We start from the raw sequence: 14,282 nt of genomic DNA on the forward strand, positions 1-14,282 counted from the left end.
GCTGAGGCAGGATGGCCACCTTAAATTGAAGAATGAGATCTTGCCTCGGGTTAAAAAAAAAAAAAAAGCAAAACATAACGAAGAAGAGCAGAAAGAGGAGGCACTGGGGAACTTTGCAGGCTTGCACTAGTCGGTGCGGTAATGTCCCAGCCAATGGTCTCAAAATTGAGCGCGTGGAGGTGACGGCAGGCGGCGGGCGAGTAACTATAGTAAAGGACCGTGGGAACAGTAGAAAGAAGCATCTCTAATAGAACGGTGTCAGGATGGGCTTATTCGCCTCTGGGCTCGGGGAAAGCAGTTGCATTAAAGGGAAACAGAAACTCTGGATCCGCAGGCGCGCGTCCTGCCCGGCCCACGTGACCACGGGCTTCCCCTCCGCCGCCCCCCCCCCCCCCCCGCGTCCTCCCTCTTCTCCCCGGCTCTCCGCGCGCGCTCCCGGGTTCAGCCTCCTCCGCGAGCGCGTGACTCCCGCCGGCCTTCCAGCGCTGCGTGCCTGCGTGCGCGTGTCCGACGGGCAGCGTGCGCGCGCGCGGGCCCAGAGAGGGGCGGCCGCCGCCCCTCCCCGGGCCCGCCCTCCTTCCCTCCCACCCTCCCACCCTCCCCCCCGGCCGGCGCGGCCCGCCCTGGCGAGTCAGTTCTCGGGTTCCCTCCCTCCCCGGGCGCGCTCGGGCCGCCGCTGCGCTCCCCGCCCTCCAGCCGCCTTGCCGGAGCCTCCCGCTGCCGGAGGACGAGGTGGAGGAGCCGCAGGGGCCCGCCGAGGCGGCGGCGGCGGCAAGATGGCGGACTTCCTGCCGTCGCGCTCCGTGCTGTCCGTGTGCTTCCCGGGCTGCGTGCTGACGAACGGCGAGGCCGAGCAGCAGCGCAAGTCCAAGGAGATCGACAAATGCCTGTCGCGGGAGAAGACCTACGTGAAGCGGCTGGTGAAGATCCTGCTGCTGGGTGCGGGCGAGAGCGGCAAGTCCACCTTCCTGAAGCAGATGCGGATCATCCACGGCCAGGACTTCGACCAGCGCGCGCGCGAGGAGTTCCGCCCCACCATCTACAGCAACGTGATCAAAGGTGCGGGGGCGCGGCGGGGCTCGGGGACCCGGGGACCCCAGGGGAGCCGGGCCGGGCACCGCCCTCACCCTCCCGTCTCAAGTCTGAGGAGGCCGGATCGGGCGGGCGAGCGGGTGGGCGCGCCTCGGGCACGGTCCTGTGTGCCGCTGTGCCCTAGCCCTTCAGATCCCAGACGCCCTGCTGTCCCCGGTGCTACCCGGGTGAGGGTCACGGTCGGGCCCCGCACCCCGTTGCTGGCCTCGCCCCCTCCGAGAGGGAAGTGGGGCGGGTAGGGTGACTCGGGGCAGCGGGGCAACTTGTGTCCTCCTTGCAGTTAAGGCAGGACCACCCATCAGCTGCCCCAAGTCTTGCACCCCCACAATCCTTCCCTCATCTTCCCGTCTCTGGTGGGTGACCCTAGTAACCGAGTCTGTTACCCTGCCAGCTCTGAGCTTCCTAGGCCACCTCTTAAGCAAGTTCTGGAACGGTCGCAATGAGGAAACTTTTTTTTTTTTTTTTTACCCTGAGACTCTTGTCAAGGGCATAGAGTGACAGACAGCCTCTAGTGCCTTTTGGAGGCAAGAGTACGAAACTCGAACTGAACTGGCATCAGGAGAGTATATTAGAAAAAAAAATAAGTGCGAGTGGTTTTTGTCGCCTCAATGCTACAGGATGTTTATAATCACAGTTCAACATGTTGCACACTTTTCTTCTTCTTCTTCTTCTTCTTCTTCTTCTTCTTCTTCTTCTTCTTCTTCTTCTTCTTCTTCTTCTTCTTCTTCTTCATAGTTCGGGACAGGAGAAAAACGGCATCATTTCTAATGTTTAAATGAATTTATGTTTAAGTACAAAGACCCTTTGGCTTAAAAGTTATAGGAGGTAGTAGAGGAGAAGTCAGATAGTGAATATGTGTGGAGTTGGAACGGTGGGCTTTACAAGTCCTGTTTGACAGTATTTTAGAAATGAAATAGTGTTCCTAAGTGAAAAATACACAAGGTCTTTATTGTTTAGTGTTTGTATAAATTGCAGAGGTGGCTTTTATTTTGTCCTTTGAAAAGATCACCTTTTTTTTTCCTTATTGTCCAGTGTCATATACATAAAAGACATGGGCAGAATTGAGGCACAGCACTGAATGTTTGACCTTATTTTTTTTTCCTATGAAATTGGAAGCAAACTAAGTTTGTAGGTCATTGCAAGGAGTTGTGTTGCATCCCCCCCCCCCCATGGTGGTTTTTTGTTATTGTTGTTCAGGAAATACATAAGCAAGCTCCTTCATGTCTATCCCCCCCCCCCCCCTTCAGGATTTCAAGTCAGGGAAAACTAGAGAGGGAGACTTTGATGGGCTAGGCCAAGAGCTCACAGTCCATGGCTCCTACTTAGCCTGGTACCTCTGCAGTTAAACTGTAAAGGATGGTTGTATTTAGTCTGCCCTAATGTTCAGCACAAAACTAATTAAAGTCTCTTCTAAGGCTGTAAACTGTACCTTGCCAGCCCTTAATTGAAGGTACCTTTGTATCCTGATACAGTTGAACTTAAAGAATTATGTTAATGAATAGACTCATGTTCACTGTCAGTAAGGTAAACCACCTGTTTTTCGATACACACTGGGCCTAAGAATTACTTTGAGCATCATTGTGTGATCAAGTTTAAGTCTAACTAGGCATGTTATTTTCTTGAATTGGCATGGTCAGACAACTGAAAGCAAAACAGTTTTTTTTTTTCCTTCTTCTTCTTCATTTAGTCAAAGAAATGACTTCCTAGGCTGGGCAGTGGTGGCGCACACCTTTAATCCCAGCAGTTGGGAAGCAGAGCAGGCTGATTGTTGTGAGTTCGAAGCCAGCCTGGTCTACAAAGCAAGTCCAGCATAGCCAAGACTACACAGAGAAACCCAGTCTCGAAAAAACAAAACAAAAAAAACAGAAAAGGAAAAAAAAAGAAAGAAAGAAATGACTTCCTAATGACAGAGGTAACAGCTTAGTGACAGGAGTGTGGAATTTGAACTAACTTGTGTAAGCTGAAACCTCTGTTTTGTATCATTTTCCTCGCCCCCGCCCCCCCCAGACAAGGTCTCTCTGTGTAGCCTTGACTGCCGTGGACTCACTTTGTAGACCAGGCTGGCCTCGAACTCACAAAGATCCACCTACCTCTGACTCCCAAGTGCTGGGATTAAAGGGGTGCGCCACCACTGCCCTGCATCATTTTGCATTTTTATATCATTTCCTTAGGTAATTCTAAAGCCAGTGTGTGATTGCACTGATTTGTAGCTTGGTCTGGGGGAGCTTTGAGTTGATATTTGTCCTAGAAGACAGTGTTGGTAGGGAACACGATGAACCGTTCTTAGCGTGTGCCCGGCTGTCTTTAGCCTGGCTTCGGGTTAGGCAGCGTTATTTATTTTTTCCGTCTCCGGTTTTGACTACCTACTACACCAGAAATGACTTTATGAATTGTAGCATATTAAGGTCCTTCCAAAAGAGTGATTTTGTTATTAATACTTTCCAAGGCTTCTAATTTTAAGACTGTGAACAATTGTTTCTTAAACCTCAGAAAATTTAAGATTTTGTTTTGATTCTGGTCTCCATTTTGGAAGTGGGGGTTCTGTAATAGCTAAAAAAAATTAAGGCACCAATACTGAGTAACACTGGGGTGAAAGCGTCCGATGGTATCTTAGTGGGTCTTCCTCACACTTTTTCTTTTTCTTTTTTAACAAAGGTATGAGGGTGCTGGTAGATGCCCGAGAAAAGCTTCATATTCCCTGGGGAGATAACAAAAACCAGCTCCATGGAGACAAGTTGATGGCGTTTGATACCCGCGCCCCCATGGCCGCCCAGGGGATGGTGGAAACTCGAGTTTTTTTGCAGTATCTTCCTGCTATCAGAGCCTTATGGGACGATAGCGGCATACAGAATGCTTATGATCGGCGGCGGGAATTCCAGCTGGTAAGACATTCACTTCTCTAAAATGTGTTTTTATATATTTTTATATTTTTGCATCTTTATTTATGGGCACATGCATGCCACAGGACATATTTGGACATCAGAGGACAACTTGTGGGAGTTGGTTCTCCGCTAGCATGTGGGTACTCACGTCCTCAGGCTTGGTGGCAAGTGCCCTTACTTGCTGAGCCACCCTGGCCCTGAAGGGTACTTTTATTTGATGACATTTAGCAATATCTGGCTTAGCACACTCTGACAGACTTGTGCAGTGTAATGTTTCAGTTCAAAACTGTAGCCTCAGATACTTGGGAGGCTCTGTGTGCCTTTCACCAAGCACGATTCAAAAATAAGGTCAACTCTGTAGTTGTTTTTTTTTTTTTTTTTTTTTTTTTTTTGGTTTTTCGAGACAGGGTTTCTCTGTGTAGCCTTGGCCATCCTGGACTCACTTTGTAGACCAGGCTGGCCTCGAACTCACAGCGATCCACCTGCCTCTGCCTCCTGAGTGCTGGGATTAAAGGCGTGCGCCACCACGCCCGGCTCAACTCTGTAGATTTAATGAAGCTGTTTTACTGGTTAGAAAGTAAGGTTGTAGTGACTTTTCTCAGGACATTTTAATTTTATTCTCTCTTTAAAAATATTTTTCTCACAACTATAGTAGCATATTCTTCTAAAACGATGACCTTTGTCTTGTGAGTAAGTCTAGTGAGTGAGTCTGGTTGTCCACATGTGCCAGTTAGCCTTTGAGGCACTTATCTAATGACACAGACAAGCTTGAGATAAAGCGATTAGACGCTTCTTTTTTTTTTTTTTTCTTGCTGTGTAGACCAGGCTGATCTTAAACTTAGAATGGCCTGCCTTCTTCTGCCTCCTAACTTCTAGGATTACAGGCATGAGTCCCTGTGTCTAGCCGAGAGACTAAACTCTTCAACAGTAAATACTCCTTAAAATATTTCATAAGAAAGAAAATACTATTTTTGTGCTGTTGTTTCACATGGGAAACATGTGTTTCATCTGTTTCCCCTCCTGTATCTTAGGGATTAGAAACTACCCCATAGCTGTTCTACACTGTTGACGGGAGAACAGGAAGGTGGGATCTGACCCACGGTTAAAGATGCCAGTGTGAGTGGGGCTTGGTGGCTCATGCCTGTGATCTTAGCTCCTTGAAAGCCAGAAACAGAAGGGTCACAAGTCCCAGGCCAGCCTGGGTGACACAGCAAGGCCCAGATTTACAAAACAAAGATAAAAAAACAAGAACTGAGACAGAATTTTTAATCAAATGGTTTTTAATGTAATGTAATTGTGAGCGCTGTTTGTATTTGCGGAAGACCAGAGCCGTAGCCGTGTAGCCGTGTGCAGTGTGGAGACTGCCCAGCTCTGAAGTGCTATCCTCTAATTCAATTCAAGTAAAGTGACAGTTAAAGTAAAACTGCTTCAATTGTTTGATGTCACTAAGGTTCAGATGATCCTCGTGGGTGTGGCTACACAAGTGTGTACAGCCACCAGTCTCCCTTGGTACAGTCTGTAGTCATAACAGTCTAGGCAGTTCCAGAAAAGTTCCAAGAAAGGTTTATGAAACCGTTTTTGCAAACCTGTGCCTTATGCTCCTTACTGTATTGTGCATTGTGTGCTGGGCTGGTACAGTGCATCCACGTATGCATCATGTCAAATTCTCAGATTGAGTGTCTGCCAGCAACATATCGAAAACTGTGAGTCTAACTTGATAAATGGCATTCATTGAGTCACCAGATTTCTGGTTAGCTTTGACCTTTGGTCCCTGTGGTCCTTGTATTTTCTGTGGACTTGCTTGCTCTCCCTTGCTTGACGTCCCTTCTTACTGCTCTCTTTTAAAGGCAGCTTATTATCTTTCTAGGTTTATTTTCTCAATAGACACACTTTCCAGTGTTTTCTCCAATGTTTATCTTCCCAAGGCCAGGGAAAAAACAGCCACCTACACAGTAAGCAGTCAGTACGCCCTGAATGAATAAACGAACAACAGTGTATCTGAAGAGTTCCCTGTGGGAAAGAAACGTCTCTGTTTGTCCTAAGCCTATCTAGTTGAAGTTGGGGTACCAGTCTCTTTGTCCTAAGCCTATCTAGTTGAAGTTGGGGTACCACCGACAGGGTCTGAGTCTGTACTTTGACATCTTAGTCCCATAGCAAGGTCTGTGTCATTGTTGAGTAAGGTGCATGCGTGTGTTTTACTTTAAGAATAAACAAAATCACTCGGGGAAGAGGTGTGTATCCTTGCCTTGAGTTAACTAATGTTTCAGTAGAAGAATGTTACCATCAACAGGGAAAGGCGGGTTCCTGTGCCTCTAGTAAAGTGAGATCTGCTTTTAAACCAGAGGCAAGGATTTTCCTGCCCTGAGTGTCTTTTCAGCACTGTCAGTAGGATCTGGCCCATGATGGGTACTTGATTATTGCATATTTTTTAATGGGCTGTCGTGTTTGGCACTAAGAAAGCACATTGCTTGTTTAAAGTCACTGTCCACACAGTGCCTACATAGAGCAGATACCCAGGTGCCATCTTTTCTCCTCTGTAAGGTTGGATAAACTCATCCCCTTTCTTTTTATGTTTTTTGTTCCTCTTAAACTCCAGAAGTGGCCTTCCTGAAGCAGCATGGGTACTCAGCAAGCTCTGATGGATGGCTTCCTCTGTGTGTAGACACACGTCTTGCTGTGGGTGACGTTAGCTTACCTGTGATTTCAGCAGTAGAACTGATAATGTAGAACCTCTTAATCCACATGTGTGTCCTGATTTTCCTCTTCCCTAGCTTCTTTATACAGTTCTTTTGCTTGCTTTTTCTGGGCCATGTGTGCTCATTCAATCTTCCTTTATTTAGAGCAGTGGTATTCATATTTTAAATATATTTCTCTATTAATTTTTTAGAACAATTTTTTCATTTTGGTTGTTGTTGTTTTTGGTGTTTGTTTGTTTGTTTGTTTGTTTTTTTTAGACAGGGTTTTTCTGTGTAGCCTTGGCTATCCTGGAACTCACCTCAAACTCACAGAGGTCTGCCTGCTTCTGCCTCCCATAGTGCTGGGATTACCCTTGAGCCGCTGCACTTGGCTTAGAAATTTTTAAAATGTGTTTTGCCTGCATATATGCTTAATGCCCATGAGGACAGGGTGTTGGATTTACTAGAGCTGGAGTTACGGATTGTTGTAAACCTCCACAGTCAAGCTGTGGTGTGGGCTCCTCTTGAATGAATGAATGAATGAATGAATGAATGAATAGAAAAGCTGTTTTTAAAAGTTTTTATTCCAACCAGTGGTTGCTTATATTAACCTACTATAAACGGAAACGAGGAAAATTACTGATATTTTTAGAGATCCTTTCACATCTTTCAGTTCGCTTAAGATGGATGAGTGAGTGCCTCTTGCTGTTCAGACAAGGGACCAGGAAAGCAACGCTACAGCGGAACATTCATTTATTAGTTGTAATTTTGGCGTGCTAACATGATATTTCTCAAAATTCTCACATTAAACATTTCCTTTTCTGGTTAATTTCTGTTGTGGGTAAACTAAATAGCTTATGTGGAAAAGAAAAATCTCAGCATCACATTGCTGTCCAAATGTCAGGTGCCTTCCCAGGTGTAAGCCAGCACGGGCAGCGTCTCCAGCCACTTCACCTTGGCTGTTGCCCCTGGTAGCTCCACTGTGCTTGTGAGGCATCTTGCTTTGAAAAGCTTCTCAGATGACAGCGGCTGGGCGTTTGGTAGTGTGGATGACTGCCTGCCTAGGTGAGGTTGGCTGCGTGTGATGCAGCTGGCGACACACTCAGACTAGCAAATGCCTGGGAGTCACTGCCTACCAGTTTCTTAGTTCAATTTACAGTTACAGTTGAGCAGTATAAGCAACACTGGCCACAGAGGACAGGACAGGGTGTGTGACAGTGGGAGGAACAGGGGACAGCTTCCTAGTTTCTGTAAACAGTTTAACTTTGTCAGCATTAGTTCAGCTTCCTGTAATGGCCAGTCTGCCTGTGCAGCTCTTGAAACCAAAACTCTTCTCCGTGTTAGTCATTCCTTGTCCCTTCAGTGGCCCTGGCTTTCTTGCTCAGTTGGTGCAGTTTGTGCTGGACGATAGCTTAACTTCTCTGGCTGAGAGTTACTGGGGAAGACACATTCCCCTACAATCTCTGTAGCAGAGTAACCATTTTGCTTCATGGGTGATCTGTAAAAGGAGCTGAGTCTCAACTAAGTAAAACTAGGAACTTGTGTCGTGGTTGGTAAAATATTTTGTTTTGTTTTTCAAGATAGGGTCTCTCTGTGTTAGCCTTGGCTGTCCTGCACTCACTTTGTAGACCAGGCTGGCCTCCAATTCAGAGATCTGCCTGCCTCTGCCTCCTGAGTGCTGGGATTAAAGGCATGCACCACAATGCCCGGCCTGGTAAAATAGAGTACCATCTGAGTCTTTTGTTGATCCTTTAACACAAATTTGGGTTTGCTTTATACTTTTTTTTTTCTGGTTTTTCAAGACAGAGTTTCTCTGTGTAGCCTTGACTGTCCTAGACTTGCTTTGTAGACCAGGCTGGCCTCGAACGCATAGTGATCCGCCTGCCTCTGCCTCCTCAGTGCTGGGATTAAAGGTGTGCATCACCACGCCTGGCTTTGGGTTTGCTTTAAAAGGTGATTGAGGCCAGGCATTGAAGCATTCTCCTGTTTTATTTTACTTTATTGTATTTATTTTCTTTTTGGTTTTTCGAGACAGGGTTTCTCTGTGTAGCCTTGACTATCCTAGACTCGCTTTGTAGACTATGCTGGCCTCGAACTCACAGCAATCCGCCTGCTTCTGCCTCCCAAGTGCTGGGATTAAAAGCGTGCACCACCTCCCCACCCCCCACCCCACTCATTCTCCTGTTTTAATAACAGCACTCACAAAGGCTGAGGCAGGAGGACCTTGGATTAGAAACCAGCCTGGGCTGCATAGGGAGCTCAAGGGTTGTATTAGAGACCCAGGAGGGGGGGGGGGGATACAAGGGAGCTGCTGAGCCAGTAACCCCGGGGGGTAGTACAGTGCCTTTTGCCTTACCTTTGACTTAACAAAGTTACCAGAAAGAAACTGGTGCTGCTAACAGATTTGTTAAATAAGAAAGCTGTGGAGCAAGGAAGCTGGCTCATCATGAGAACTGGGCTTTAGCTTCAGAATTCTACTTCCTGTGTGGACCTAACCCAGGACAGAAGCTTATGAGCTCACTTTAGAGAAAACAGCAGCCCAAGCACTTCCTGGATGGACTGTTCCCATTCCCCCTTTTACAAATAGGCCGGAGCCTAAACAAGTTGGGGTGTCTGCTGTTTTTCTAGAGCGTTAACTGATAGTGCAGATAACTCTAATTCCTGTTTAGAACCTTCGTGTTTGGGGCGGTCACTGCTACATATGTTATCCCCTAGCTTCTAACAACAAACAGTGATGAGACCCTTGCTGCTCTCAGCTCACTACGGGAAAGATGAGGCCTGGGCACAGGTTCCTCGATGCTCAGGTTCAGTTCATAGACCTCGTAAGTGATAGTAGACTGGAAAGTGTCTCTGCATGGTCTGTCCCATCACTTCCTGGACTCTCATCTTCAGCTGTTCTGAACTCCCTCTTCCCAGGCAGCCAGCACTCCTATACTAAGGTCCAGCACATCATTTTGTGGATGTGGAAGGTTTTGTCAATGTTTGCGTTGCAGTCACATATCCTTTTTTATATTCTCAGTGTTCATAATGTTCCTATTTAGTCCCCTTTTACTCTGCTGACTAGCTCGCAGCTGGGATAGACGTATTCTTAGATGACGTTGATATTGAGCTCGCCTACTTAGGGTGCTCACTGTGTGCATGGTTCATCCCAGGGCGGGCTCCTCGCTGTGACAGGAATCCTCATCCGAGGTGCCGCCTCTTGTGGAACGTCGCTGCAGACTAGTGCCTGTCTCCTGGCTGTTTTCAGACTGGCTTTTGTTTTGGAGAGAGGACTCGTAGGTCAGGCTGTTTTCACAGACATGCTTCTTGTGCAGATGCACCACCCGCCCATACTGTGTGCGTGCGAGCACCCAGATTGCTTGTTGTCACAAATTGTGTTTCAGTCAGAAATGACCTAATTTAAAAATCTTATTTCTGTGTACTTACAGACACTTTTATTTCCTTGCTTGAACATACCTCATTCTTAGCTCTAGCCTCATGATACCTTTTGTTTTTGATTGACCGTATTGTAAGCCCATCTTTTTTTTTTACAAGATGCTTCTTTTCAAAATAATTTGTTTTAGCCCCAGGAGCAGAGCAGTATTTGAGTGGGCTGATAGACATCAAAGGAAATAGTTTTGAGAACTGAACTTTGGTGGGTGATAGAGCTTAGGGAAGGTAGTTAATCTTTCATACTTAATTCTTCTTCTGAAAAAAAATGCATTGTTTTGTTTGTTTGTTTTTGGGGATACTCCCAGGCTGGTCTTGAACTTGTGATCCTCTTGCTCAGACTCCTTAGTGCGGGGAGCTCAGGCTTATCACCCCATCCCAATTCAGGATTTTCAGTCAGTACAGTGGGTGAGTTTTCTCATCCTTCCTGTGTCTGTAATGGACATAGATCCCCTGGCTAGAATTTCTGTTGATTAATTTTGTCTATGTACTTGGTGATGCTTTTCTTTCTCATACTAGTTAAAAAGTGAACTACTATCAAAGGATGAAACATTTTAACACAGCCATTAGTGTGATACTTTGAGGTGGTGTCTGGCTGGTGGGCTAAAAGTAGAGCAAGGAGGCGAGTCAACCAGGCTTCCCTGGCTGTCAGTCTCTGTGTGAGCTAGGACAAGGCGCTCAGCCTCTCTGAATTGGTTTCCATGATTATAAAATAGGGCTGACTGTGGGATCTATTCTGTTGTGAGGACTACGGTGATGACCTTATGGTGACACCTGGCATTATTGGCAATGCTGTTACTAGCTATCAACATTCCTTTTATGCCATGTGTGCCTCAGAAGCTATAAAAGAAACACTGTGAGCTTTGATTGCTTTTACTCTTCTGAACTTGATTGCTACTATATAACCATCCTGGATTCTGAATAAAGTAGAATGTGTGACTTACCTTGGTACACCATGCTATCTCCAAGAGGACCACACATCCAAATCTCCGAGGTGATCATTCATACGTTGTCTCTTGTTGCCTTTTAGTAGCACTTTGCTTGATGTTTCAGATAAGACTATTTATGTGTGTGCCTGTGTACAGATTGCGTACACCATGTGCACACAGGTGCCCACAGACATCAGAAAAGGGCATTGGACCCCCTGGAACTTAGCTTGTAGGCACTTGTGAACTGCTGTTGGATGCATACTTGTTAGTGGTTTTAAAAATAAATTATTTTTTCATTTGTTTGGGTTTGTTTGGTTTTGTTGTTTTTGTTTTTGTTTTTTGGTTCTCTGAAACAGGTTGCTCTGTGTAACAGCTCTGGCTGGAACTTACTCTGTAGACCAGGGTGGCCTGGAACTCACGTACATCTGCCTGCCTTGTCTCCCGAGTTCTGGGATCAAAGGTGTGTGTCCTAAAGAATCAAATGTAATTCAGGTTAAATATCCCTTGTCTGAAATCTTGGGATCAGACATGTTTTGGGTTTCAGATTTTCCATCTTTGCATACATATAGTAAGGGATGGAACCCAAGCCTACCCATGGACTTCACCTGTACTTCATACACACTTCATGTGCATAGCCTGAAGGCAACTGTATAGTGTTGTAAGTGTGCCTGTGTTTCGCCTGAGACTTGTCACATGATGCTAGTCAAGGGATTTTCCACTTGTGGCATTGTGTCAGTTGGTGTTTTGGAGACTCTAGATTTCAGACACTCAGCTGACACTGAAAATAAAAATGACTTAAATAATAAAGCATTGTACAGATACTTGGTGGAGCTGACTCACTGTGGCCTTCTAGGCAGAGTTAGATAGTTTGGAGACTGTTTTATGTAGCTCTAGCTGTTTTGGGAGAAGGGCTCAAAATCCCCGTGTGCTGCTGGAAGTCGGCACGGATGCAGGCGCTTTGCTTGCTGTCCCTTTGGAAGCGTTCTCTCTCATTCCCTTTCCCTTTGTCTCTGTCCCCTCCTTTTGGCCCTTCCACATGCACACAGGCCTACCCTTTCCTGCTCTGGCCTTTCCCTGCCTGTGACTTGGCAGAGGTCCCATGAGTTCCCAGGTTACAGAGGATAATTAGCCTTCATTTCCAAGGTTTTTAAAAAAATTCCTTACATTCTTATTTTTTCAATACTCAGGTTAAAATGTTTTTTGTTGCTTTTTGTAGGATAAACGTAACACTTTGTACAAGAATAACTTTTAAAAAAAAGTTTAATTGTGGGTCTACTTTCTCTTGATAAAGAAAAAGATTCCACATTTGTTCTCCCTAAAGAAAAAGAAAACAGCTAGGGCCAGTGGTGCACGCCTGTAATCCTAGCACCTGGGAGGCAGAGGCAGGCCGATCTCTGTGAGTTGAAGGTCAGCCTGGTTTACAAAGAGAGGCCAGGACAGCCAGGGCTATTACACAGAGAAACCCTTTCTCAAAAGAAAAAGAAAACAGATATTGGTTGTAGCATTTAAAAACAGTGTTAATAAACAAAACTCCTATCGTACTTTTACATCCCCAGAGGTCTTTGGGTTCTTTGAACTAGAGCAATTATATTTAGTTAGAGCTTTTTTTTTTTTTTAAAGAAGAAAAAATAGCTGACATGAATATGTGGAGTAGGGAACTTTTATTTCATAATCTTGGCATACTGTTTTCTAGCCTTTGAGTAACTTAAAAACAAAACAAAACTGTATATGAGTGTCTTGTCTGCATATGTGGTGATGCCCACCTACATGCCGTGCACATGGGGGCCACAATAGGATGTCATAGTCCTTGGGATAGGAGTTCTAGATGGCTGGTTGGCATGTGGGTGCTGGGACTTGAACCGCACCTAGGCGAGCAGCTATTGCTTTTACCACTGAGCCATCTTTCCAGCTTCAGGTAACTGAACATTTTCTTCTGTGACTTTCTTCCATCTCTACCTTCCTGCTCTTTTTGTTTTTAGGTAGGGCAGTGTAGCTCAGGCTGACCTTGAACTCTGCATCCAAGGATATTGAACAATCCTGACTCCCTCCACGTTAGTGATGGCGAAATAGACATGCACCACCTCCGTGGATGTTTATTAGTTGATTCTCTCATATGGGGTGTTGCTGGGGGGTGGGCTGTGCTCTAAGCATGTCTATGCAGCATGTGCTGGCCTGGTGCCCTCAGGCCAGAAACAGGTATTAGATCTCCTGAAACTGGAGTTACAGATGATTGTGAGCCAACTTGTGTTGCTGGGAGTCAAACCTGGGGTCTTCTGGAATAGCAACCAGTGCTCATGTCTGCTGAGCCATCTCTCCAGCCCTTGTGTATTTGTTTGTTTATTGTCATGTTAGGAAGTGAATACAATGGACAGAGTGCTCTACCTGGAACTCCATCCCCAGTGTTCTTTGGGCTTTTGTTTGAGAGAAGGTTTGACTGGCTCTGCCTGGCCAAGAACATGTAAACCTCCGCCCTCTGCTACTGTGCCTGCCTCCCAAGTGCTTTTTACTCTGTTTTGAGACAGAATCTCATTAAATTTCCTTTTGAGACAGGGTCTTACTCTATAGTGCAGACTGGCCTGGAACTTACCGTGTAGCCCAGGTTGGCCTCAGATTCACAGCTCTCCTCCTACCTCAGTCTCAACCCAGTGTTGGGTTACAGGCTCAGGTTTCGGCGTGCGACATTAAGTTTGAATGGCTTGAATTTAGAATCCTCCTGCCTTAGTCTCCAGGAACTGAAATTTCAGGTGTGCTCTCCCAACTTAAAATTTGTTTGTTTTTTATTTTGTTTTTGACTTTTGAGACAGGGTTTCTCTGTGTATCCTTGGCTGTCCTGAACTCTGTAGACCAGGCTGGCCTCAAGTTTGGAGATCGGCCTGCTTCTGCCTCCCAAGTGCTGGGATTGAAGGTGTGCACTGCCACTTTCTGGCTTAAATTGTGTGTGTGTTAAATAGGGTAGAAACTGTGTCGAGTCTGTCATCTGTTATCTTCTCTTATCAGATGATTTTTACTTAAACTTCAGACGGCAGGATGTGTAGTTTGTTATCCATTCTCTGTTAAGTAAAAGAAAGATTTGTGGACATTATAAGTAACAAGCCCCTGCCCACGTTTTCCGGGTTGCTAGGGGTGGCTTGCATGTGCTTGCCCAGCTAACTCTGCTGCAGTAGACCTGACAAGTGAGGAAATGTGTATGGGCGTACTTCAGACAGTGGCTGCTCATGGCCATGGTGCCTTCCAAATTCGTTTTTATTGATTTTTGGTAAAGTCAAATAATTAAA

At 45.9% G+C, this 14,282-nt stretch overlaps 1 protein-coding gene across 4 annotated transcripts in view; it reads left to right on the forward strand.

The window, feature by feature from the left end:
• Positions 1-592: 592 nt before the first annotated feature.
• GNA13 (G protein subunit alpha 13) overlaps positions 593-14,282 on the forward strand; it is a 62,880-nt gene continuing 49,190 nt past the window's right edge. For 2 of the 4 annotated variants that reach the window (XM_084751406.1, XM_084751405.1), the window contains exons 1-2: positions 593-1,059; positions 3,748-3,974. In XM_084751406.1, the coding sequence (XP_084607532.1) occupies positions 777-1,059; positions 3,748-3,974 (510 nt within the window). In that variant the 5' untranslated portion in view covers positions 593-776. The remainder of the gene's footprint in view (positions 1,060-3,747; positions 3,975-14,282) is intronic. The other 2 variants (XM_084751407.1, XM_084751404.1) reach the window with 2 other exon arrangements.

The sequence above is a fragment of the Acomys minous genome (assembly GCF_964271855.1).
Source record: "Acomys minous genome assembly, chromosome: 12".
Taxonomy (NCBI): Eukaryota; Metazoa; Chordata; class Mammalia; order Rodentia; family Muridae; genus Acomys; species Acomys minous.